This window comes from Lasioglossum baleicum, unplaced genomic scaffold (assembly GCF_051020765.1).
Source record: "Lasioglossum baleicum unplaced genomic scaffold, iyLasBale1 scaffold0963, whole genome shotgun sequence".
Lineage (NCBI taxonomy): Eukaryota > Metazoa > Arthropoda > Insecta > Hymenoptera > Halictidae > Lasioglossum > Lasioglossum baleicum.
Genome location: NW_027470022.1, coordinates 1 through 27815, shown reverse-complemented (window position 1 = coordinate 27815; position 27815 = coordinate 1). Strand labels below are relative to the sequence as shown.

At 42.2% G+C, this 27815-nt stretch overlaps 2 protein-coding genes across 2 annotated transcripts; both read left to right on the top strand.

Annotated features, from left to right (window-relative positions):
* Positions 1 to 1634: 1634 nt before the first annotated feature.
* LOC143220443 (uncharacterized) lies at positions 1635 to 11222 on the top strand. Its single transcript, XM_076446096.1, is given in 12 exon segments — positions 1635 to 1713; positions 4481 to 4860; positions 5737 to 5959; positions 6059 to 6346; positions 6690 to 6817; positions 6912 to 6930; positions 6933 to 7064; positions 7067 to 7082; positions 7240 to 7600; positions 8078 to 8276; positions 8279 to 8521; positions 8998 to 11222. Coding segments are annotated over 12 exon segments (4293 nt in total).
* Positions 11223 to 20331: 9109 nt separating this feature from the next.
* LOC143220442 (roundabout homolog 3-like) lies at positions 20332 to 27790 on the top strand (the record flags this gene model as incomplete). The annotated part of the gene is made up of 9 exons (XM_076446095.1): positions 20332 to 20462; positions 20808 to 20861; positions 21231 to 21325; positions 22451 to 22547; positions 22972 to 23272; positions 25504 to 25684; positions 26634 to 26884; positions 27145 to 27289; positions 27626 to 27790. Coding segments are annotated over exons 1-9 (1420 nt in total), but the record flags the coding sequence as incomplete, so codon positions are not given.
* Between the last annotated feature and the right edge of the window lie 25 nt (positions 27791 to 27815).

Here is a 27815-nt window from a genome sequence, read left to right as displayed (position 1 = left end):
TTCGTAAATATAAGCATATGATACATTCCAGTGGGAGTATCGGAGAAAACGAGGAACAAAGGCGAAGAAGGGGGCTCACCAGCTCGGGAATATCGGACAGTGACGTCACGAACGCGTTCACCTCTTTACGTCACCGGAAATTCAAGTTCGCGAATGCTGGCTCGATCGTTGGTACTCGAAAAAAATCCGGTTGCAACGCGAATAATATTCTCAAATACACGTCGAGTTTCTGCCGCTTGAATTCCATATTTTTCTTAATCGACGAAATTAATTTTAACGAAAGAGAAATTTAAGAAACATAGCGTCGATGTGTAAACGTCAGAGGTATCCGACAATCTTGTTAAATTGTAGATAATTTCGATTGAACCCCGTAATTCTACGTACCTTCGTACAAAATCAAATTTGCAGTGTTCGTTTGTGTGTCACGAATATTCGCCGATAATAAAATAAAGAATTCGAGTAATTTATTGGAGCTTCGAAATGCAGATTAATCGTGGTTCAAAATGCAGTTCGAAAGATACTAAATATCGGTGCAATGCACACAGAAAATCAAACCATTATAATTGTAAATATTTAAAATTCAAGTCTACGATAATACAGCATTCGACTATACTGAAGTAATGTAAACCTTGCATTCAAATTATACACTAGTGCAATAAACACAGAGAATCAAACCATTACAATTATAAATACTTAAAGTTCAAGTCTGCGGTACTATAGCATTCGATTATTATACGTTAATGCAATAGATACAGAGAATTAAATTATATTATTATCTATAATTAAACTTTATATAAATTATTATTAAATAATATATCGATATAATATAATATACGAGCCTGTAATCTTAATGTAGCTTATTTACATAATTTCTAGTAATTTTAAATATCAGTAGAATAAAAAAACCCTATATCAACACTAGAGATTTCAAGTCTATTACTTCTTGTTTATTTACGAATAAAATAATCGACTGACCGACCAATACACGTTCCTCATCACAGACGCTCTCTAAAACGAAGAAACGAGGTGAAAAAATTTCCCGAGACTTTGAAATACGAATCACTACGAGATCGAGATGAAAACCTTTGGAATCTATCACCGAAGCAATCATCAGGATAGGTTCCTCTTAAATGCCTGATGCCCAGGAGGTGTCAGCAACGTCCGGCATCGATCTAAACCTCTAGCAAAGATGTTACATAACAACTGAACGATCGAAACTGTAGATTAGAAGGATCGCTGGTAGAAAATGATCGTGGAAGAAAACGTGTTGTCGGATTCCTCGCGAGAGAAAGAAAGCGTGGGCAGTCGGAGGGACGAAGATAGCCTGAAGAGGAAGCCCGAAGACGCTGGCGTCGCCACGGTCGTCGGCCACGAAGAGGTCCGGCAGTGCTGCACCGAGCCTCGCGCTATATCGAGCCGAACACGCTCTTTCTCTCTCTCTCTCTCTTTCTCCACTCTCTCTCTCTCTGTTTCCCCGTGGACTTGGGTTCAGCCATCGTGGAAGACAGTTCGGGAGGCTTTCCCCTCTTTAGATGAGGACCTTTCGACGGCCGGTGGTGCAGGAACGGCGGGAAAGCTGGCCAGGAACGGAGTGATCGTCGGGCCAGGCTCGACGAGGAACAGGAGGTCCCATCATGGGCAACGCCACCACCAAGAGCCACTACAAGAGCCTGCCTGTCGCTGCCGCAAGGAGACCACGTTGGGAGGGATCAGGTAGACAGACACTGCTTCTCAATCCGTTCACCTTGCCTCTTACGTGACATTCTCGAGGGATCAACATCTCAAGCATAGGATCAACCGATCGCCATCTTGATCGAGGCCAGACATGCTATGAAGTTCGAAGTCACGCGTCAGGAGTTCTGGCAAACCTCTCTCCTTCGTTTCGCTTCCAACTCTCTGCCACAGTTTTTCTCCCCCCTTCAACCCCCTTTTCTCGCGAATTAAAGTGAATCGAGGGTTCATGGGGGTTCGGAAGGTGACTGTGGGGTGACACGGAGTTTCCGGTAACGGTGTCGCGAGAGTGACGATGTTGCGCGTGCTGTCTGACGATTGGCTTGCCGCGATAGTGGGATGATAGCTAAAATTAGGCTGCTTCTGCCGACAGATCTGTCAAGCCCGCGCATCGTTCGAGTGATCGGTAATGGACGTGGAATTGGGGTAATCGGCAAGTTCATTGGGTCAGTGGGATCGGCGATTTTCTATTTTCATCGCGTCGTCGGGAAGGTTAACGACGTTCGTCGAAATTTTAACTTGGTTTAATCAGTCTGGAATAACATCGCTCGGAGTTTTCCATGATAGTCAATGAGGAATCGTGTCTCTGTCAGTGGAAGCTCCTACAGAGGTTTATCCGAGGATCGTGTATTTATTTACTATCAAATCAACCGGCAATCCAAAATTAACTCGGACGCGTTCGCCGCGTTTATTTTAATAGCCGATGGTCGGTCGGTTACGGGATGGTTGTACCCAGTGAAAATACGATATATCCGATGAAAAATATTCCTGCCTACCTCTGTATCGTGTATTCCGAAAGCTGCGAGATTTTATTATTAACCAAACTATGCTTGACTTGTTTCTTCGAAAAAATTCGCAAACTCTGAGAATGTCAATCTCGTTTGCAAGATGAAATACATAATTTTGTGTGCCCATGGAAATACACTTTTTCAAATAACTCTTTTCTCCTTTGACCATATGTTCGATAGGTAATTAATTGGCATGAGTTTTGACGGACACACGATCGATCCAAGAAACGACTGGCACGTTGTAAAAGAGCAACGAAGACACGCTGGTGTCTGATATCGACTCGCAGTATCGCATAGTTGTTCCTTGTTAATAAAAATATGTCCAATTCACTTTTTCGAATAATCTCTTCTATGTTCGATTTGATAATTAATTGTCATAAGTTTTAATGGGCAGATAATCGATTGAAAGAACGACAGGTATGTTGTAAAAGAGCAACAAAGACAAGCTAATGTCTGACATCGACTCGGAGTAATCGCATAGTTGTTCTTTGTTAGTAAAAATATGCCCAATTCATTTTTTCGAATAATCCCTTCTATGTTTGGTTTGGTAATTAATTAGCGTAAGTTTTAAAGGGCAGATAATCGATGGGAAGAACGACAGGCATGTTGTAAAAGAGGAACGAAGTTGTAGAAGAGTATCGCATAGTTGTTCCTACCCTGAGGACAGCGAGGTAGCGGCCCTAGGATTGCCAAACAGTTTCAAATTTTATTTTGGGAGCGCCACCTGCGAACCTGTGTTAGAGAACGTGTGTTCTACGCATATGTGAGCATCGTTCTGGCACGTGCGAGCTTTCTGTGAACTTATTAACCAGCGGGCCCGTTTATATACCGTCAGCCGAGCTAATGACACCGTCTCTCGAAAATACAACGTAGCGCTTATTGTCTAACGATGATCAGAAATGAAAGCAAAGTTACTAGACGTCTGATCTAACATCAAAAATGGCGAATTAGATACACAGACGTTCTATAATAACGTCGGATTGTATTTTATACTGTTCCTCTTCTACTCGATTTTTCACGTCGATTTAGAAATTGTAAAATACTGCTACAGAAACAGATTTAAGAGATATTGTTTAACATTTGTCAAGGAATCTTCGCGTTTGTTTCAATTATTATAATAACGTCTACTATTTCTCTTCTACTCGATTTTTCACGTCCACTTGGAAAGTGTAAAATACTAGTACAGAAACAAATTTAAATGATATTGTTAAACATTTGGTAAGGAATCTTCGCGTTTGTTTCAATTTTTAAGGAATTCTGGGAATTAACGTTAGAGGAAGTTTAATTTAGAGTATCAAATTCATTCTAACAATTACGACTAACAGCACTCCAATTGTGCCAAAATAATCTAGCAGACTGTTTAAAAATAAAAGGCATTTTAATATATATGTATAAAATATCGTCGAACTGTGTTGCTAAGTTTAGTCTCCAAATGAATCGTGAAAAAAAGACTCGATTGCGAATAAATCGTAAGAGATAAGAAATTAAACTGCAAATAAATGAAAGAAGGAGTAGGAAATTCGATTCGTAATGCATTATGAAAAATAATGGAAAGGAACGCGAGATTAAAAATTTCCCATTTCAGAGCTTCCGGCACCACCGGAAAACCGATTTCAATACCAGGAGCGGACGAATCGTAGTCATAACGAATTGTGAAAAAAATTCGTAACAAATTATAAAAAAAATTCATGGCGAACTATAAAAAAAATTCGTAGCGAATTTTGAGAAAAATTCGTAACGAATTATAGTAAAAACAAAGGGTGGGAACGCGAGATGATAAAAATTTGGCATTTCAGAGCTTCCGGCACCACCGGAAAAGCCGATTTTAATTCCAGGAGCGAACGAATCGCAATCGTTACAAATTACGAAAAAAATTCGTAGTAAATCATGAAAAATATTCCTAACAAATTATGAAGAAACAAAAGAAACGAACACGAGATGATAAAGAATTGGTATTTCAGGGCTTCCGGCACCACCAGGAAAGCCGATTTTAATCCCAGGAGCGGACGAATCACAACCGGATGTGGTGGCCATTCGCTGGGAGAGGTCACCGAGTAACGGTGGCTCGGCGATCGTCGGCTACCTGGTGGAACATCGAAGGCTTGGCTCTCAGCATTGGGTACGCAGCACGCCAGGGCTTTGCACCTTCCCGGAACTGACCTTGAGCGGCCTCGAACCAGGATGGCGCTACCAATTCAGGGTCAGGGCTCAGAACGCGGTTGGTCTCTCTCGACCCAGCGACATCTCCGACCCTCTGACAGTCACCTTGCAGAGATCCGCCGCATCCGCGCCCTACTTCGACCTTGAGGTCAAGGACACCACCGTCCTCGAAAACGAACAGGTAAATTCGATCGATCAAATCAGCCCTAATTCGATCATACTCTATCTTCTGAAAATATTAGACAAGCCGAAAAGTAATTAAAATGTATCTTTGTTGGCGAGAAACATTTATTTATCAAAGAAACCTTATATTTTAATCAAGAAAATAATTTTTAACAGCTTTCACCAGCGTATAGGCAGCTGTTCGATTTCCTTTTTTGTAAAAGTCCTTCGATTTTGCATTGAGAAATTTTTCCAAGTGCATGTTCGCTTGTTCAGTTCACTTGTTTAATGTTTTTACCTCTTAATGTATGCTCTAACGATCTAAAAAGGTGACAATCCGAAGGTAGAAGTTCCAATCCAAGCTCCCTAAGTTTTTCCTGTGTTATTTTTGCAGCACGAAGCCTCGCGTTATCGCGTCAAAGGATTCTTTTTTGTAATCGATGAAAACACATCGTTTTTGTAACATTTTCGAGATCTTCATTCCCTCGAGTTGTTGTCATGTAACAGTCTGACCAGGTTCGAGCAATTCATAGCGTATGATTCCTGAAAATCTCACTGAACGTAAGGAAGAAGCTTCTTTATTGTTAACGATGGTTTAAGTGTTGCGATAGGAGCTTCTCTAGGAGTACGCCATTGTTTCCTTCCTACAGAATTATCGTATAACACCCGCTTCTCATCTCCAGTTATAATTTGTCGCAAAAAGGGATCGATTTCGTAATATAGAAACGTGATAAAATGATAACAATTCGATTCAGTTTGTTGTTATAACGCATGCAGCTATTGCAATATTTCGAGGTAGTTCTGAAAATGTCTCACCATCGATAAATTTGGACATTTTAAATCCCACGGTGCCCCAAAAAAGTTAAAAAGAATTTTCGTTTCTTTTTACACTCAGGCTGAATTTGTCGTGCGATTTACCGGGTCACCGTTGCCGAAGATCGGATGGTTCAAGGACGGTTTCGAGATCTTCAGCAGCAGGCGAACGAGAATCATCACTGACAGTGGCAGAAGTGTTCTTCTGATTCATCAAACGGCGCTGAATGACGAGGGTGAAATAAAATGCACTGCCACCAACAGAGCTGGCCATGCTAGCAGCAAAGCGAGACTAATCCTGGAAGGTTTACAGATTAAAAAATTATTTTAAAGTTTCATTGATATCTAGAGTAATGTTCCGAAGGAACGAGATTACATTTTTTAACGACGTTTTGTAAAATCAGCTCCACCAAAGATACGACTGCCGCGTCTGTACGAGGATGGCCTCCTTTTCGAGCAAGACGAAACGATCAGGTTAAAGGTGTCATTAGCTGGAAGACCTCCGCCTTCGGTAATTTGGTACCATGACGGCGAAGTGGTTTCAAACGACCAGAGGCATGTGTTCGAGACGATGGACGGTGAATCGGTTCTGAAAATCCCCGATGCCAAACGAATCGACAGAGGAGAATACACTGTCAAAGCGATAAATAAACTCGGGGAAGACACGTCGTCGTTTCTGGTTACTGTCACAGGTAAATATATCTCACACTTGATTTCTCGTGTAACATGGTCTTTATTTTAATCTTATTTAAATTTTATTTGTTTACTGGTTATTGGTTATTATCATAAATAAATATAAATATATCTCACATTTGATTTTCCTGGTAACATGGTCTTTCTTCGTTAAATTTTGGTTTTTATTTTCATCTTATATCAAATTTTATCTGTTGTTTTATTCGTTATTGTTGTAAATAAATATAAATATATCTCACACCTGATTTCTCGTGTAACATGGTCTTTATTCGTTACATTTCGGTCTTTACTTTTATTTTATTTCAAATTTTATGTGTTTATTTACTCGTGTATTATTTACAGATCGACCTGCTGCTCCTGGAAAAGCGACAGTTACGATGACATTAGGCAGATCGGTGACACTGTCATGGAACGAGCCAGAGGACGATGGTGGTTGCAAAATTGGCACATATGTCGTGGAGTACTACAGAGTTAGTGATGAACGTTACATTGGAATTATCCACTTCGTATCTACTTCTGTAACACTTTATTAATAATTCGTTGATGTTTGAAATCGTTTGGCAGGTCGGTTGGGACGTGTGGCTGAGGCAATCACGAGCAGACAGACGAAAGCAACGTTATCCGAGTTGATCGAAGGATCCGAGTATAAATTCCGAGTGAAAGCGGAAAATCCTTATGGCATGAGCGAGCCTAGCGAGGAGAGCGACGTAATCTTCATTCAGATTTGAAAAGAGGGTATATTCAACTCCTAATTAAACAATTAAGAACAAACGTAACATTCGTTAAAAGCTATAACATCCAAATTTTTTGACAAGAAACGAGAAAATTTGACGAAAACAGAATGACCACATGATTCTAAAGTACAAATATTATGATTCCCTGGAATATTTAGCATAATGACACCGTCGTTGAGCGGAAAGTCACAGAGTCACAGAGAAATTAGATCACGAGAGAAACGGGAAGTGAGTTTCGCGGTACCTAGTCAAAGAACCAGGAGTCTGACAAGAGAAGAAGCTCGAAACCGAGACGAAGACGATTTTGGACCAGCTAGTCGATCGGTGTCGGCTCAAAGACTAGGAGGAAGGCCATCCAGAGCCGACAGCAGGGTAACATTCGCTCTGGACACGATGGACAAGTCCGAACCACCTGTTCCACCGGCTAGATCCAAGGATCATTCCACTTCGAAGTTCGACAGTCAGGTTGGGAATCACGTAGATCGTTCAACCGTGAACGCGAATGTACCAAGCAACGAGGTGAGTAGAAAAAAATAATAATAAATAATATAAAATATATAATATAATATAAAAATAAATAGTAAAGTATTTAATGCTAGATTTACCTATTTAAGTATACCTATTTCTACCAAGACCAGTCAGAATGACTTTTCTTCAACAAAGTGTTTAGTGGTGTCTCCAGTCTTTATTTACTTTTCAAAATGTTGAACAGTATTAATTGAAATAAAAAAATGGATTTACAGACGTCATCGATTAATCAAACGCTCAATTGTTTGTAGTTCTTCGATCACAATTTTTACATATGTAAATTTTACTCGGTGTACACATTCCTCAGTGTACTCATTCCTTACAGCATTCATGAAATTGCTGTAGCTGCCCCTATATCATTTCATCGCATAGAAACATGCACCAGTCATTTTGACTGGTACTGGTATAAGTGTAAATAAGAAATATATATTTAAAAAACAACTAACGTTTCTTTTGTCTTTGAAACAGAACTTGAATCAAAATAAAGAAGCTGCAGCAATGCCGGCGACGTTCGCCACCGTGACGATAACTCCACCAGTGATGGAAGAATCCAATAAGCGTTCAGCATTCAGAGAATCACGATCACGATCTGTTTCCATGACCAGAGAACGCAGCATGTCACCTTTATCGATGCCGAAGATCCAAGAACAGTTGGAAGAAGAAGCTTCACGAATTATTCTCGTCTTCGTCCTTCGATTAGCTTGAACCTGAACAAGCAACAGGCGACCATCGACGAGTCTGAGCCGCAATTCGTTAAAAGTCACTCGTTGGATGAAAAACCGGGATCACCAAGCACGCCAAGAGAAGACGACGATACCGCTCTGCATGGAAGCTCGGAGTTTATGCTAGTTTTGTACCCCGAGGATGAAAACAGGAAGCTAGGAGATACCGATGATAGACAGAAGAGTCTAGGTAAGACTGCGAAGAATCGCGTGAATCTTTTCTGCCTATTCAAACAACTGAAATCAACGTGATTTGATAGATAGATAGATATTCGATGCGAAAGTTACATTTTCAAAGTTTCCGTGCATTTCCTTCGCCGAAACGATCGAAGGAAATTACATTAAGAGAGGAAGACCAACGAAATATTAATTTTCAATTTCTAGATACTTTTAATCATTCCTGCAAATACTTTTGTCCACGCTTAAAACGTTCGATAAACATGTTTTTGTTATTATTTCGTGTGTCGCTTTATTCACGTTACTGTTTCAATTAAATAATAAATTAGAATAGTATATAAATACACGATCAAACAAATTTTCCTCTTCGTCGATTTGTTTCATAGTTATAAGCATTTGAATCAGAACCATCATGCATCAATACTTTTATCCAGCACTCTATATACTATTTTAAAATGATATATAATCGTCAAACTTTAAAATCCACAGAAAAAAGACAACCAGAAGAAGGCGAAGACATAGAAGACCTGCTTCCACCGCCCATGTCTCTCTCCCTGCCAGAATTATTCAGCGTAGAGCACCAAGTGGTTGAAACCCTGAGAGAAGCAGTCAGTTCCACGGAATTGCTCCACGAACGAGCCATGGAACGTTTCTACCGTGCAGTTGCAGCGGAAGAAGCCACGGAAGTGGCTAAAAGAAAGTCTCAACTCGAGAGAAGAACCGGAGAATTAGCATCGATGGTCGAGAACAAATCAGTCGCTGAAACGGAAACGGACACGTTCGATACCCAGAAATCTTCCTTCAGACGACGGTTATCCAACCCTAGCATCGTTTCTCAGAACCTGACGAGCTGGCAATCGAAGAAAAATCGCAGAAGGCTCAGCGAAGGTCAAGCAGAGCCGACGAAGCCTGCTGTAAAGCTCTTAAGCTCGACTTTGTTACCCGACGTGGAGGCTAGGTCCGATCCGAACATACCCAGCGACTCGGAGACACCCATAGTCCATCAATGGGGGCTGGACAAGCCAGAGGACCCAGCGACGCCACTGCGCAGGTGGCACGACACCAACGTGCCATTGGTCGAAGAGAAACAGCCGGAAGAATCGATACCCTGGCAACCTGTCGCCAATGAAGAGGCTCCGCGCATCGAGGGTGTGCACCAAGACCCTCAACCTGCTTTAAAACCAGCAACGAAGGAAGAACTAGCGGAAGACGAAGAAGAAGAGAGTATCGAGACCTCGGAAGAGTCGTCCGAAGAGATCAGCAGCGCTGACAGCGAAGATTTGAAGCTTCTGAAGGCGAGAATCCTCGCCAGGCAAGTGCTCGAGGAAGAAGACACCTATCATCCGAGAGGAATACCTATTCCTCACGTAGAACCGGAACCACCACCTGTTCCTCCTCACAGAGTACCTATTCCAGACGTTTCTTCAGCGACAACCAATCGAGCAGTCGCTCCTGTATCGCCGACTACCGTGGTTCCCAAATCGATTCTGAAGAAACCGAAAGAAGAACCGATTCCGGTGAACAGCTTCGGCAGACCTGTTCCACCAGAGAAACCGATCAGGAAGACACTGCCTCCGAATGTCCATCCGCTGCACAGGAACGAGGACGAAGCGGATACAGGACCGGTTACAACTCCCGAACCTGTCAAAGTGCCAGTTATGTCGGAATCAGACACGGATAGCGTGTTATCCGCCGGAGAAGCCGCGAAGAATCGCAGAATCCAAGCGAAGATGAGAACAGCGACTCCGGAGGAAGAGATTGACGAGGAAGACATAGAGGCACGAATGGCTGTCGTGAATCACTACACCGAAATCGTCAGAGAACATTCTAGTCGGTTCAGTTACAGACCTTCGGAAGAAAGAAAACTCGGAGATGGTATGGCTAGTTCTAGACGATCCTCGTTTTCGGATGATCAGGAAGCAAATAATGCTCGAGTGGGAGATCGTTTAGAAAGTATTGTCTCTGGGAAACAGAACGAGAGACGAGAGGTTAGAGAGGTGCAGCCTGTTCAACAGAAAACGAAGAAGAAGAACGAAGAGAAACAGGTGGTTAAGAGAGGTACTGGTTCACGAGGAACGACTCCGGCGAGAGAATCGAAGCCGAAACGAACGAGTCGACCTTCGTCGAGGAACCAGTCTCCTGTTTCAAGGTCGAGGAACGTTTCCGTTGAGAGAGGAGTCTCTTCTAGGTCCTCGTCTAAGACTAGAGTTAGAGCACCGTCTCAGGACAGGAGACCTCCGTCGAGAGCAGGATCGGAGGAGCAGAGATTCGTGAGAGAGAAGTCCGTCGAAGAGGGTCCACGAAGGTCCAGGAAGGTTTCTTCGAAGACGCGGTCCAGGTCGAGCTCCAGGGACCGGAACAGACCGGAAACCCCAGTGGAATTGAAGATGGAACGGCTGCAAAAGGCTCTGGAGAGTAAAAAGTATCGATCGTCCAGACGCGGATCTGTTTCAAGAAGGGATTTTTATCCGGAGAAAGCCTGGAGAGAAAGTCGATTAAACGAGAAGCAATTGGCTATAGAAGCGAAACAAAATGTCAGGTCTACGATGGGATATGTCACTGATTTAACTTTATTAATGGCCGCGGTGTATATCTATCTGTTCAAGAAAGAAATTATGGCGATTCCATTCATCGCGTTACTGATGTATCGAAGGGTTCAGTATGAGATCAAGGGCAGAGTCGCCGAGGGATGGTGGTGGAAAAGGAAGCAATGACGAAATTTTTAGAAGAGGAGGAATGTTTTTCACGCTCTGAGTAATTGTAAGTTGATATTTCGGAATTCGGATAAGATCGTAGATGAAGTAAAATTGTCACACACGCGGAAACACAAAGCGATAAAAAAGAAATTCTCGATCTTCGTTACTAAGATTCGTTACTAAAAAGCGAAGCGTGGTCTAAATGATAATGCTTATCATTAAGATCGTAGAGGAATCGTTACAGAAGAAAATTGTCACACACGCGGCAGAACAAAGCGACTAAATAGATTTTTTCGATCTTCGACATTGAAAATCGCCGGTGAGAAGCGAAACGTGGTCCAAATGATAACGATTATCATTAAGATCGTAGAAAAATCGTTACGACGAAAAATAGTCACACACGCGGAAACACAAAGCTACCAAAGAGAGATTCTCGATCGTCGACATTGGAATTCGTTACTAAGAAGCGAAGCGTGGTCCAAATGATGATTATTCGAAGAACAAATTCCTGAACCCCGATGCCGCGGCATTGCATCGTTCCGATTCTCGACCTTTAGGGTTGTAGACTCCGAGATGCATCGTGGCAATCTGTCAAGTGCAACGATCCATCGATTCGACAGCGATTGCAGCCAATTGTTCTGTTTCATTGAGAAACCACACCAAACCAGCACCAAAGATGATAGTATATGTTTCAAGAGAGTATATTCAACGACAACGGCATACTATTATAAATTATTATTATTACTATTATTATTACCGTTACTATTATTTATTCCTATTTATTATGGATATTCTTACTCGCAATAAATATGTACATAACTGTTGAATTTCAAATCGATCCTTTCTTTTCGTCTAACCGTCCTTTTTAATCAAATGAAATATATAATAGCGAGCTAATATAGCGTTAATAGTAGAAATTTCTCCGAAATATGAACAACAATTAAAGACTTCGATCTCTCGAGCCAAGAAGAGTGCTTACACTCTCTAAGCTTCCGTCCTATCCCAGCAGAAAGCTCTTCGTCGAATCATGACCACGACAATTACGTTGCTGCTGGCCAAGAATCTGCCATTCCTTATTTAAGTTTCATGCTCCACTTAACGCAAAAGCAAGCCTAAAATCATAACCACGATAACGAAACTACTCGTACACTATTACTCGCACTCTGAAACCCAATCTTACTTAAACTATTCGGCAAACACATCGCCAAATTGGCAAAAAGAAATTCTAAAATTCCACGTCATCTCGTTGCAACGATGTAATCTGTCAATCATTGCTTCCTTACCGTTAGCCAAACATCACGCATCAACATTATACCTCATTGTTAATCAACCAACTCGGAAAACGATTACTCGGTCGTTCTCTTCGTGGTTCGATCGTGTTTTATTATCGTCTACTACGATTCTGCGGTTCGTCGAAAGGTTATCACGTGGAGTCCATTCTCGTCACGCGAATTCTATAGGACTCGAGCTTTCTCTGACGGATCGCTCGAAATGTGAAGCAAAAGAGAAAGATTTGGAAGCACTAAGGTAATTAAGATCTACAACGAAACAAGTTACTTCGAGTTACTTCGAATTAAAGAAAGGAACCACATTCTCTTCGTGGTTCGATCGTGTTCTACGACCGTCTACTACGATTCTATGATTCGTCGAAAGGTTACCTCTTTAAATCGATTCTCGACATCCGAATTCTATCGGACTCGAGCTTTCTCTGGCGAATGATGACGGATTCCGAAATGAGAAGTAAAAGAGGAGCGCGGAGAGACAGAGAGAAAGCACCGAGAATATAAAAATTTAATTAAGTTCTATAGCAAAACGGGTGACTTCGATTTACTTCGAATTCAAGAAAAGAACCACTTTCTCTTCGTAGTTCGACCGTTTCTACGACCGTCTACTACGATTCTATGATTACCTCGTAGAGACACCAAAATTCTCCTTATCCCAATTCTATTGGACTCGAGCTTCCCCATCCCAATCACCCGAAATAAGAAGCAAAACGACGAAGAGAGAGAGAAAGACTTGGAAGCGCCCAAAGAGTCGAAGAATCTAATCAAAAACAAAAACAACGATGCATCAAGCTACATCTAAGATCTATATCAAAACAAGCTACTTCTATTGCATCGAATTCAAGAAAGGAACACTTGATCACGTACTTCTAATCTTCCAAAATTCCTGTCATGCCAATTCCACACCCACGTCGTCGCAGGAGACCAGGAGACCATTGAACACGAGCTTTCGCGGCGGCTCGTCCGAAAGGAGAGACAAAGCGACGAAAAGGAGCGCGAAAAGAAAAATAGAGAGAGAGAGAGGGAGAGAAATAGAGGAAGACGAAAAGAAGTTATTCGAATGAAGAAAGGAACACTGGATCGCAATGAAATAATCTTCCAAAATTCTTGTCATGCCAATTCCACACCCACGTCGTCGCAGGAGACCATTGAACACGAGCTTTCGCGGCGGCTCGTCCGAAAGGAGAAGACAAACCAACGAAAAGGAGCGCGAAGAGAGAGAAACAGAGAGAGAGAGAGAGACGAAGAAGTTATTCGAAGATAAAAAACAGCGATGCGCCGGGTTACATCAGGGCTAGATAGCGGGCCAAAGAAAGAGGGAGGGGCGGATGGAAAGGGGAGAGAAAGGGAGAGAAAGAGAGGCGTAGAGAGACGCGAACGGCGCATGTGCGCGTTTCGTTAAAACGACGAAGCCGAGAGTGGCGTGTCGAGACGATTTTAGACCGGAGCAGGGCCTCCTGCCGTCAGATTTCGTGGCGCAGGGTGTGCTGCTGTGCCACGGGTCAGCAGAGCGAAGAAGAGGTCGCCGGAGGGAGGAACGGAAGCTTTGGCGGTCGAGACCGGCGACCGGAAGTGCGTGCAGGTTGGCCCGATCGAACGCCACAGGCTGCCTGCTCTCTTCGCGAGTGATGTCAATGCCAGCAGCAATCGGTCTTCCTATCATCTGACGAGATGACCTTAACAGGTAAGAGTCTCATCTCTTTTCCTCTCCATTCCTCTCCTCTCCTCTCCTTTCTTCGCCGAACATCGAAATCTCCACGTCGTGACGCAGACCGCGTGTAGAAAAACGTGCGACGGGGTTTATGGTCGTCGAAGGTTCGCAGGTTGCTCACAGGAAACTCTGGAATGTGCGTGGAAGCGTCGGAACTTCCGTTTCTTCTTGGTCGGAACGTGCTCTGTTCGATCGATGACGCCTCGTGACGAAACTTGTTTAGATCGCTGGTCGTTGAATCTCTCCTCGCTGCCAGGCGGAGGTCCCTCGTGTTTAACGCGGTGAAAAATCCGGAAAATCCGCCGGTGGTCCCGGCGGAAGGTGGCTGTGACCGGAATCTATCCTAGACCGGTTCTCGCGTTTGCGAGAAACGAATCCGCGTTAAAAATAAGAGTCAAAGACGAGATTTGATCGAGGAAGATGTGTCGTGTACGTTGTAGTCGCGGCCATGTTTATTTTTTAACGCATTTATTTACCCGGAGAAGACACGCGCGTCGGAGCCCGCGAAATTTGTCGGATTTTATTTTAATTCACGGTTTCCATCTTGGCCACTGCTTTCTCCGCTCAGCTGTCTATATTTATGCCCGCGGTTTTCGCGCACTTCTCTGGCCATTTCGAAGGATCACGTGAGCGTCGGCGAATAATAAATTTTCGCCTACGATCATGCCTGTAACTCTCGATCGGAACACGACGTACGTTGTCACGCGCGTTCGAAGCGTATTTTCACAGCGACGACCCATTTCATTATGCAATTCCTTGCAGATCACACGACGAAAGCCAAGGGACCGCCGCGATGGCTGGAGCCGGAGCAGGTGCTTCCGGTCCAGGCTCGCGTCGGCGAGGACATCGTCGTCGAGCCGAAATTACGATGGTCCGACGTCTTCGACGAGCTGCGATTCGAATTGTAAGTCTTCGAAGTTTCCATCCGATCTCTTCGTCACGATTTTTTTCCCATCTCAGCCTTATAACTTAGAGACATTCTAATTATAAGGTTCCTCTAACCTTGTAACGATTTCGGTGGTTTAGCAATAACCGAACGCGTCTTTACTTCGTTGCGAATCGTCGTTAAAATATTATTTCATCGAGAATGTTAATTTCGAAACGAAAGTTTCCAGTCGAACTCGTTCGTTCGTTTAATTCGTTTATTGATCGTTTCTTTTGGCCAATTTTCCATTTACCGTTTTACGTATGACGGCAATTATGTAACGAGAATAATTATAGAGTGGAAAGGGAATGGAAGAGACGAGAAGTCGGAAAGGCGGGTAGAAAGTTCACGACCTCCTGCATTGTTCCCGGTACAATGATCGAGCACCGTCGTTTACGCGTTATCGTTCATTCTCGACTATTGGCCCTAATTTCGGGCGGAAACCTTGAAACGTGCCAAGGATCAAACGCAGTTTATTTCGAGCTGTCGCGCACTTAATTTTCGCAGAGGACCAAATTACACCGCGCGTCCCGTGTAATTTCGTTATGCCGCTTTTTGCATATAACGCTCGCGGGAAAATTTCCAGTGCCAGGGACGTGGCCAATCGCAAATCGTTCTTCGACCGATCCTCCCTGTGAAATCGGCAAGATTAATATATTCCCAACTGTCCAGTTGTTACTGTAAACTTGCTAGAGCTCGTTAAAGTAGAAAAATTGCAAATTTACTCGAAGTTTAGAAAAACACACGAACCGCTGTTATATCACAGCGAAGTAATCACAGTGTTATTGGCAATCAATCAGTCAAACTAGCGGTGAAAGTTTTTAAATCTCGAGAATTCGCGATAATTTTCATAGCGATCGCTAACGATCAGTAGCGTATCGTGTAGTTTGGGAAGAATTTTGAAGTTTAGAAAAATATGGGAGCCGCTGTTATATTATAGCGAAGCGATCGCATTGTTATTCACAATTAATCAGTCAAATTACCGATGAAAGCTTTTAAATCTCGAGAATTCGCGATCATTTTCATAGCGATCGCTAACGATCAGTAGCGTAGTGTGTCGTTTGAGAAGAATTGTCGTGGCACGAAGTTTAGAAAAATATATTCGAGTCGTTGTTATATCATAGCGAAATCATCGTAATGTTATTGATAATTAATCAGTCAAATCGGAGATGAAAGTTTTAAAATCTCGAGAATTCGCGATAATTTTCATAGCGATCGCTAACGATCAGTAGCGTAACGAGTGGTTTGGGGAGATGAAAGATTTGGTGCATAACCATTGAACGCTTATTTCGGGAAGGCGAAACGTGACCTCATCTAGCCTCGTGGTTTAAATAAGACAAGAGGTGTGACGGATCGATGGTAGTAATTGTTGTCTTTTTCAGACGATTCGTCTTCTGAGTCACTTCACCTGTGCTCACCGACCTCTTCCCTCGAGTACATTTCTTCAGACGTTTCGTCGAAGAAAAGTTACCGCGTTGGTTATCGTACAACGTCGATATAACGCGACTTAAAATAATCGCGTCTCGTCAAATCTTCGGAATTCTCCGGCTAAATTGTGACTTTGTCCATGACGAGGGATTCATCTTGCCAAAGGCAAGGGGGTGAAATTCGAGTTAGTACGAGATGCGACGGGAAGAATGTACACGCGAACATCTCGGAAACGAGCCAAAGAAATCCCACTTTCCGTCTCTTATACTTGTACTCCTCTGTAACGTAATTTGGAAAATGACGAAACGGAACAATTCTGAACACATGTACTCGACAATCCCGCTACAGAAACACGGGGACAAATTGCTGTGAACTTTCGTGCAACGAATTTATGCAATTTTAAACGAATGTATGAATTCTAGTACCGATCGCCTATTCCTATAGCTGGTACGGTTTATCCAGTTACTGGTTAAGCAGTAATATAATTGTTAAACAAAAATTCGGGAAATGTATCGCATTGTAGTCATTTTGCATGTCGGCGGGACTGTTTATCGCGTGAGTTTTTAAATTAATACAGGTGTCCACTATATCTTCCAAACGATTTCATCTATTTTTTTATAATCATCTCGAGATTCAATATCGTTTTTCTTCTTTTATAATATCGAAATACCGAAGTATCGAAGTATCAAAGTACCGAAATATGGAAGTACCGAAGTACGATGTATCGAAGTATCCAAATATCGAAATATAGAAATATCTAAAAATCGAAATATCGAAATATCAAAATATCGATATATCAAAAGATATACTGTCAAATAGCGACAGAGGAACAAAACAATGTCATTTACCTAGATCATCGTTTATTATCCCGAAATTTACTATCCTTCTTCTGCTCATTTAATATCAAAATATCACCACCAGGAACATAATCGTATCGATCTTTTCATTTCGATCTCGTCTAACATCGATCTTCTGTTTACCCGATATCGAAATATCAACAAAGGCCTAGTCTAAAACGAAAGAGAGAGAAGGAAAGAAAGCATTGACACGTATCGGTAGGATCGATCCGACGATGCTCGCTTTCGTCGATCACTTGGCTCAACAACCGTCTCTCGGACCATTCAGACGCTACGTCACCGCGACGACGGAAGAGTTCCCTCGCTGGTTACGAAAATTCCGACACGCTTTGACGTTCTTCTCTCGCCCGTCCCTCGTTCCTGCCCCGTATGCAGGCTAAATTCGACCGAGCCCGAAATTTTCGCGAAAAGACGAACGCGGCGCTGCTCTTTAGGCTGGTCATTTCGACTCTAGGAACGCTTCTCGTTGCTTATAGTTTCCTTGGAACTATAGCGGAAGGTGGCGGATGTGGAGGTGGAAAATCGAGCGCGGACCATCCGGCGCTGGCATCTCGCTATCAGTCTTCCGAGGGAGCGTCGCGACGATCGACGAGCGGCCAAAAATCACCACAGACCTCTCTCCCACTCTTTTAAATTCGTTTCACACGCATCGACCGCTAATTAGAACGGAGAGGTCTAAAGAAACTGCCAGCTCCGACACGGCTGACTGATCGCTCGACGATCGGACGCTACTCCCCCTCTGACAGAGTTCGAACAACCCCGAGAGTACCTTTCCATTAATTTCCCAACTTTTCTCCGCTCAAACTTCCAATGAACGAGTTCCGGTGCTGTCCAACCAGAGACACGAAGAGTAATCGGTTAATAAACGTGCGAACATCGAGTGATAACGTCGCGACTGACTGGACCAAGTGATAACGATCGATTTTCCCGATTTTATACTTCCCTATTCTTCTCCGATCAAACTTCGAATGACGTTCGCGCGAACGAGTTCCGGTGCTGTCGAATCAGAGACACGAAGAGTTAACGATTGTAAAGGTGCGAGTATCGAGTGATAATATCGACTGGACCAAGTGATAAGAATCGATTTGCTATCGGAGTGGATGGTTAGAATTTGGAGGCGACCGTTAGGATGACGTTTGGTATCGTCTCAGTGCCGATAGTCGAAGTGCAGTCATCGAAGAGACGTGTCAGGGTCGCGAGGCACGAAAGGACGCTTCTCGGGTTTATTTTTGCAGCCCCTGTCACCGATATCGCACGGCGATAAATAACGCGACGGCGATATGCCAAACGCGTGACGGGACGATTCGCCGATCGAATAGGCCTCGATCGCGATAACAATCGATGCGAGGAGCATTTGAACGAAGGACCCGAAAGGATCGATGCATCGACTCGGATTCCATCCGCCTCTTCGTCCCTTGTTCGAACCCCTTGGTCGTTATGGGACTTTCGCCGCTTTTATGGGACTTTTCGTTCGACGAACACGCGAGTGATCAGTGGTGACTCTGTTGTATCCGGAGGGATAAATTCCAGGAAGATAAAAGTGTTTTGGATGCGAAGGATACAGACGGTGACATGGGGAGCGACTGCTGCAAGTGCGCCAACGGCAGGAAACCTTCGATTACGGGATCGTTCAGGGACCGTCCTGGATACCGGTACGAGTTATCGTTAATTTATGGATATCGGTACGAGTTGTCGTTAATTTATGGATACCGGTACGAATTATCGTTAATATCGTGGATACTGGTACGAGTTATCGTTAATTTATGGATACCGGCACGAGTTGAGTTATTGTCAATATTATGGATAGCGGTACGAGTTATCCGGTTCTTCCTACGATCATTTTGTTATCGATCAGCGAAACAGGATCACTATCGTTAATGCTATAGATACCGGTACGAGTTATCGATAATGTTATGGATACCGGTACGAGTTATCGTTAATGTTATGGATACCGGTACGAGTTGTCGATAATATTATGGATACCGGTACGAGTTATCGTTAATGTTATGGATACCGGCATAAGTTATCCGATTTTTTCCACGATCATTCCATTATCGAGCAAGCAAACGAGCTTAAATGTCCTTTGATATTAACAGAAGCTGGTATGACGTAACCGGATTGTTCGCCAGTCTATAATTTAGTCTACGAGAAGCGACAGTGGAATTATGAATGAATGTCGCTAAAAGATAGAATTTTACTCGCGAATTGTAATATTTTATTATTATTCCGATAATTACTACGATGTTTATTTTGCAAGAAACCAAAGTTACACGTGTATTTTTAAAGCATCGCGTGGCGAGTTCGATTTGTCAAACATGGCGACTGACTTAAATGCAAATCGAGCTTCCATCGTGTTCCACCGCGTTCTATTCTTATGAACACCAACGTAGAGTCGAGGTTCTTCTCGGGTAGTCAAATTATACCGATCTTCCGAATAATTAGCCGAACGGAAAAGATGGCTGCACTCGCAGGACACCTGGTCGAGTTTCGCGAAAATCATACTCGCGGATGGTCTAGCGACAGCTAAATAAAAATCGGTTACACGCTTCCAACGTATTTCGGGCAAACAAACGATCTAGAGCGGCCGAAACTCTTGGCATTGCTCTACTGCCCTATTTTCGTCGCGTTTTTACACGAACAAGCCGGCGAGGACCTGTCGTTCGACGGATCGCGGGAAACGCGCGTATTCGTCGGATTTTTCGGAGGCCATGCACGGTGTTCGGATCACTGGGATATCTCGTAACGATCTAGAAATACCGTGGAGCAAAAGATCAGTGGTGCAACCGCGTGCGATTGACGTAGGTTCTTCGGGAACCAGACGCTTTCCCGCTTCTTCTACCACTTGCTTCCCTCTTTTCGTACTTCCATTTCCGTTTTATGAGCTTCGTATTCCGGGAGAAGAACCGCTGATGCATCGTCGTTAATGACACGGAAACAACAACGTGACCATTTCATTCAATTACAAAAAGTTATACGACTTCGCGAAGGGAAGGTGTGCGCCGGTGACATTCGAGTTATTTTTATAATTGTCCTCGAAAATTCGTCGTTGACGTTGTAATAGATTTTAAAACGGCTACTAATTATGTAACGATAAATGTAAATAACGTTTCTGTTGCTTATATAAAATAATTCAGCTGGGAGTTAGTTAGATAGTTGTGTAAACTAGCGAACGAAGTAATAAACGCCATGTCACACGATTTTATTTTCAAACCTTTTAATTTTTCAGAATGAAAGCTAAAAGTAATTTTAACATTGTCACGAATGTCGTAGATATTTTTTAATTCGCAGAGTTTTCCTTGTTTTGTTATTTTTAATCGTTTAGTATACACCGAGTGTATCGTTAGCTTCGTTTATTTATCGCTTTTAACCCTTTGCACTCGGTCATTTTTTTCGTTGCAGGAAAATAGTGATTCCGAGACTTTCTGGTATAAAATTAACGATATTCTTAAAACGGTAAATGAAAAATAGTAGAGAAATAAGACTTGGAGTAATTTTACTCAGACATTCCACGCTTCGTTGGGAAATTTTCAATTTGTCATATCGATTAACATGATTAAAAGAATTAAGACCTTCGAATTAAGATTATTCGTGGCTTTTAACATAAACTGAGTTAATAAATAACCTAGAATTTTCCCAAATCGAGCACAAAATCGAATTCGAAAATTAAATAGACAGTCAATCGTTAGGCCATATAAAATTCTTCGATCATCCCTTATTTTGCTACGCGTTCATCGATCATTCTCCAATGAAATTACTTTGTCTGATGAATCGTTAGCTTTCGATTGAAGGAAACAAACGGCGATAGAATCGATTTCGACGCAGGATTGGTTTGACGACTAGACAAAATAGACGTTGCGTCAGCGCACCGGCGCGGACGTCGTCGACGATGGCGCCTATGCACGACGAGGTCGCCGAGGGTGAGTTTGCACGTTGCGCAAAGGAACTCTCGATTTTCCATCACCGACGAATTCAGCCCGCCAAATTCGCCGTCGAACCTCTGTTTGCCGCCGCGAAGAAATAGCAGATAGACGATGAGCGTCGGTCCGATTGGACATCGGCCATCGCCCCGACAACAGGCAGAAACTGGCATTTCGGTATTGCAAAACCGACCTCGTTTCGTTAGAAAGTGTTCCTCTTCGCTTTCTCGCTGGCAATCCTCTCGTTTGTGCTTTTAATCCGCGAATTTCATTCGGTTACGCGATTTCATTCGTCCACTGTTTGTTTGAGGTTTCAAACGAGGGTGAGTTTCGTTGCAGCAGAAATTACGCGAGGTTTGAGAAAGTTGAGACGTTAGAAAGTGTTCCTCGTCGGTTTCTAGCTGGCAATCCGCTCGTTTGTGCTTTTATTTCGCGAATTTCATTCGGTTACGCGATTTCATTCGTCCACTGTTTGTTTGAAGTTTCAAACGAGGGTGAGTTTCGTCGCAGCAGAAATTACGCGAGGTTTGAGAAAGTTGAGACGTTGGAAAGTGTTCCTCTTTGCTTTCTCGCTGGCAATCCGCTCGTTTGTGCTTTTATTCCGCGAATTTCATTCGGTTACGCGATTTCATTCGTCCACTGTTTGTTTGAGGTTTCAAACGAGGGTGAGTTTCGTCGCAGTAGAAATTACGCGAGGTTTGAGAGGGTTGAGACGCTAGAAAGTGTTCCTCTTTGCTTTCTAGTTAGCAATTCGCTCGTTTGTACTTTTAACCCGCGAATTTTATGCGGCCACGCGATTTTATTCGACCATTGATCGTTCAAGGTTTGAAACGAGGGTGAGTTTTGTCACAGACGAGGTTTGAGAGGGTTGAGAGATCGGTTTGAGATTATCGTGATCTGTCGAATCGAAATTTCGTATACGGTGTGAATTCGTTTCCGTTAAGCTGTTGTTTCAAAGTACACGATTCGTTTCGAAGGTATTTATAGAGCGCCCACGTATACCGAGAAACCGTAACTCACTGACGTTATCCGCGAAGGTATCTGTCTTTCATGATCCCGTAAATGATTGAAATATCGGTGGAAGGAAGAAATAAGAACTGGATTTAATCCTGTGAATATGCATAGTGGACACATGCGACGATAATATTGCACAAGAATTTTCCGTTCGCGGATCTTATGGTAATTTAAATTTAGTTGAAACTGAGAAATTTCTTTTATCGCTGTATTTTTATTCCTGTCATTCGTAGATAGTGAGTAATTAACTATATGGACGAAATTGGTATTTATATTGAAGTATAAATAGACACAGTGTCACCAAATTTAGCGCTATAATCATATTTTAAATTTAGATTGCTAGATGTAAATTAGTACATCTCATCGGTGCTATTAAAAAACGAATCGATACGTGTAAAAATCACGATATAATACTTTCTTTTTCAATAAATTCTATCGTAGAACACGCGGAGATGTACCGATACCGTCCTAAGAAATGAATCGGTACGTGTAAAAATGTGATATAATACTTTCTTTTTAATGAATTCTATCGTAGAACACGTGGAGATGTTCCGATACCGCCCTACGAAATGAGTCGGCACGTGTAAGAGTCAGGATATAATTTCTTTCATTTTTAATAAATTCTATCGCAGAACACGTGGAGATGTACCGATACCGTCCGACCGATACCGGGTACAAATGAGAGGCAACGTCGTCCAGTTGACCCTGAAGCAATCGCAGAAGGACGACACCGGGCATTACGCTCTGGTGGCAACGAGAGTCGGTCAAGGATTCGACAAAGGATCCTCGAAGAGGATTCACCTGAGCGTGGACGAAACGATCTCGGAAGAAGGTGATCCGCCGGTCTTCCTACGAAGATTGACGGACCTCGCGGTTAAGGTTGGCACCAGGACCAGATTCCTCGTGGAAATTCGAAGTTCGACCACACCGAAGGTAATTCACTATGTAATTATAACCTACTTAATCGTTCAACGACTAATTTGTTTAAACACATCCTGTGTCATTACTTTACTTCGTTTCACTTCGTCATTTTGTTAAACTGTTATTTTCATTTCTTTGAAATACCGTTAGATCCGAGATCGCACTTTTCTTCGACGCAGACGCCGAATAACGCGATCATTCTACGTCTAACGGTTAATATTCGCTATAAAAATGAAAATAGCCGAAAGTAATCAAACAGAACAGAACCCATAACTGCGAGAGACCTAGAAGACTAAATCACGATCTCGAGTAATTATCTTCGCGTAAAAATAATTCTTTTCGTAATAACTCTTATAATAAACTCAAACTAATTCTTTTTGTCACAACTTTCGAAGTAATTTTTGAGAGTTTTTCGAGAAATCGACCAACCGATCAAGATCGGAAGAAAGCGCGAGTATGTTCCAAAAGTGAACGAGGAATCCATCGATCATTCTACTTCCAACGGTTAATATTCGGCATAAAAATAAAAAAATAGTCCAAAGTACAAGATTAAATTACGATCTCGAATAATTATCTTCGCGATAACTCTCATAATAACTCTCGTAATAAACTCTAAATAATTCTTTTCGTAAGAACTTTCGAAGTAACTTCCAAAGCACCTGGTCGAAACGAAAAATTGACCAACCGATCAAGATCGGAAGAAAGCGCGAGTCGGTTCCAAAATTGAGCGAGGAATCCGTGGCAACGTCGGTGATTAACCCGGAAGGGTGAGTGGAAATCACCGGGTGACTTATTGCCACGGGTTCCTGTTGGTTCTTGGTCTGCCGTGGCGGGCAGACGAAGCGGGAAACGCGCGCTAAAAGGGAGCCAGCGAGGTCCATGACCCGGGATTCAGAGACGGAAGAGCAGAAAACGAAGATCATTACGCTGTCTTGTGCGTCGTATTACGACTATTATTACGCGCGCGCGTATACTATGGCCTGAAACTATGCCCGCCGATCGGCTAAATCTGCGTGCTTTCCGACGCTGCTTTGCTGCTCGAGCCCGTAAAATTTCAAATGTTCCTTTTCCGCCGCGGCGCTCTCTCCCCGGATTGCGTAACGCTCGAGGGCAGAGAGAATCCGAGAAATTCGAAGGAACGCTGGAATTTCTCCTCTCGCGTGCAACAGCATCGTTCGAATCGCTTTTAGGATGGTCTCGGGTATTTCTAGATTTTGGTATTCACGGGTATTGTCTGCGAGTAGACAGAAAAATAAAGTATCTTTGTCGGAAAATATAATAATTATTCTGAAAGTAGATATTCGATTTCTTGCGTAAAATGCGAGAGGCTCGAACGAAAGGAATTTTAATGGCAGTAGCAATGGGAGTGAGAATATTAGATTTTATTTATGCTTTATACTTTATCTTTGAGTCATTTATCGAGACAATTAACCCTTTGGGGAGGAATGTAATAATGTAATTTTTTGAAACGAAAGTTCCTTGGAATATATCGGGAAATAATTTTTGCATTGATATCGATATCTATAGTTTCTCTGTCCCATCTGCAGTGTCACTTCTATATTGAACCCTTTTCCAATTCTTTCTTCACTTTCTCAAACTTATTCGTAAAATCGAAATCTCACTGTTCCAAATACCTGGTGTGGAGAATAATACAACGATACCTCTTATACTAAATTCCTCTATTCTAATATTATCCGTCATCTTATCAATCATATTACTTAAAATCGTATTATTATTTAAATACCAAATCGCACCCTCAATCTATATTTTAACACGATGCAATCCTAATTCAAAACTCAACTTATAATCGTCCCGAGTTTATCACCTGATCCCTTTCCACCCCTATACCTTTGCACAATTACAAAAACAAATCAAAACACTTCTAATTTCGATATAAAACCCCAATTTTTACACACCTCGATTTTAAAATCAAAGCGCCAATTACTCATCGTTGATTCATCCGTCAACCATCGTGATATCGAACCTTAATTGCAACACGAAGCAGCAATTTTTCCATATCTCGATTTTAAGATCAAAGAGCCAATTACTCATCGTCGATACGTCCCTCGACCACCGTGCTATCGAACCTTATTACATATCAAACACGTCCGACCAGAATACACGCATAACTCGTCTACCTGTCGTTCATTTTCCGCGAACGCGTGCGGTGCTTTTGACAGGTGGCTGACGTCAGCGGGCTGGCCGGTGTTTAAATCTCTCAACGCATCGTTGTTGAATTCCAGATCACTTGGCACAGAAATGCCGAGCCGGTCCACGCGGGTTCGCGGTTCTCTTTCGTCCACGAGGGGAACTTCTATTGCGTGGATGTGGCACCTGTCACGGTCGAGGACGAAGGACACTGGACCTGCATGGCGGAGAATCGCGGCGGACGATCGTCCTGCACTTCTCGTCTCACCGTGATCGGTAAGGATCCTTTTCCGCCAAATCTCCAAATCGCATTTACGGAACTCGAGTGGTAGCTGCTCGCTATTGCAGTCCACTATAGTCAGAAATAGACACGAGCAGAACGTTTATAGCGTTTTGGGATTTCGATGGAGGAATAGCTAATATAATGGTCAAACGGGATTTGACGAATTCCTGTAGTGACTCTAACTTTGAATGCTTCTCGAATTTTTCTTTCAACGCTAGAATTACAGCGCTAGTTTACGCTAATTAATTATTATAGACCACAGTTACGTTTTTTTAATTTTTCATTAAAAATTTCGATTATTTCTTTAATACACGTAACGAAGATGAATATAATATTCGTACGAATTCCATATTTGCTTTTACTCCGATCTTCTTTTAAGTTTTCCCTTTATTTTCCCGTTTACAGATTTTTTTACATGCCGGGGGTAGTTTAGTGTTGATAACGCTAGCTTTAATACCTGTAGGTAGGATGAACGTTTATTTTTATCGAAGCAGAAATATATATGTAGAGAGAATGAAATTATATATAGAAAATAATTATAAACAAAATAATAATAATTATAATTATAAATAATTATATATATGTTGAGTTGTTCGCAAAGTCATTACGTTTTTCTTTTCTTTTTTTTTATGCGGTTGAAGTGTGAAGCCGGCTGTGAAAAGATACAATTAGGTCCTCTGTTTGGAAAAACCAAACGCCTTTCCGAACGACCTGTTATATATAATTATTTCTATTTTTTGTTTTCATTTTTCACATGTATTTGGATACACAAAGTTTAATAGAATTTTTAAAAGTAATTTTACGATTAGTTGCACCATTAAATTATATTATATTATATTAGTTGCACTGATGAACAGAAATTTATATCAATCGCTGATCGATGTACTTCTTTCTAACTGTTCGTCCGTTTCTTTTTTTTTTTTTTTCGTAATTGTTTTACAGTTCCGAAAGCTTATAAGAGACCAGAATTCGTGGAGGAGCTGAGAGCTCTTCTCACAGAGACAGGTACAGTGTCGTTGGAGTGCAAAGTAGTCGGTGTGCCTACTCCGGTGCTAAGATGGTTCAAGGACGACAAAGAAATCAAGGCTGGTGATGTCTTCGCTTTAACTGCCAACCCCGATGACCCAACTTCCCTTGGCATTTATACTTGCGAGGCAGTAAACTGCATGGGAATCGCTTATTCCTCTTCAAAAGTAAGTCACTCGAACTCTTCTAAGCAAAACTCATTAACGTGGCTGAAATTAATTCTAATTAAACTGAATTTTATGAAACGAACTTCAATCTGTAATATCCATTAGGTAATTCTTGCAGAGTTCCTATTACTCATATAAATACGCACCTACGTGTATATTTTCTATTATGATTTTGAAAATTAATATCTTCCTAATTAAATCTAAATATTTTAATATTACTCCTGGAAGACATAAACGATTGTTGGAATTTAATTTCTTAGGTACATGTAGTTGGAAAAGGTAGCAGGGAAGGTTCTCTGAAACCAGCTGACTCCTTGACACCATCTGGTCCTCTGCCTATCTTCACCAAGGGTCTGCAGGACGAATGTTGCAGGATTGGGGACACTCTCCGGCTTTCTTGTCAAGGTATATCCTTTTCTTCCTTTTCCCTTGTCTTATTCTATTCCGTTTAATTATCAAAAATTTATCGAAAAGTTTTAAAAATTCCATTACAGCGTTTCTTCTGATGGAGAAACGTCGCGTCCAAATTGTCCAAAATTTTCCAAATTTTCCAAATTGTCCACGATGAAATATGAACATTTAATCGATCTAGATGTATCAAACTAATCTTATTCGTCGTTGCCGATTATATTTTCTTTAATACGAAAGTTCAAGTACACGAAATATGAACATTTAATCGATCTAGTTATATAAAATTAATCTTATTTGCGGTGACCGATTCAATTTTTCTTAATACGAAAGTTCAAGTACCACCATGGCCGAAAGGAATTACGTGGTATAACAAGGAAGGTCGTATCGAACCGAACGAGAAGTACCACGTTATGGAGGATGGGCTTGGTGGATACTTCATAGCGGTGAATCCTGTGGAAGCGATGGACGAGGGTGAATGGAAGTGCGTCGCCACGAGCGCTGAAGATATGAAAAGAGAGAG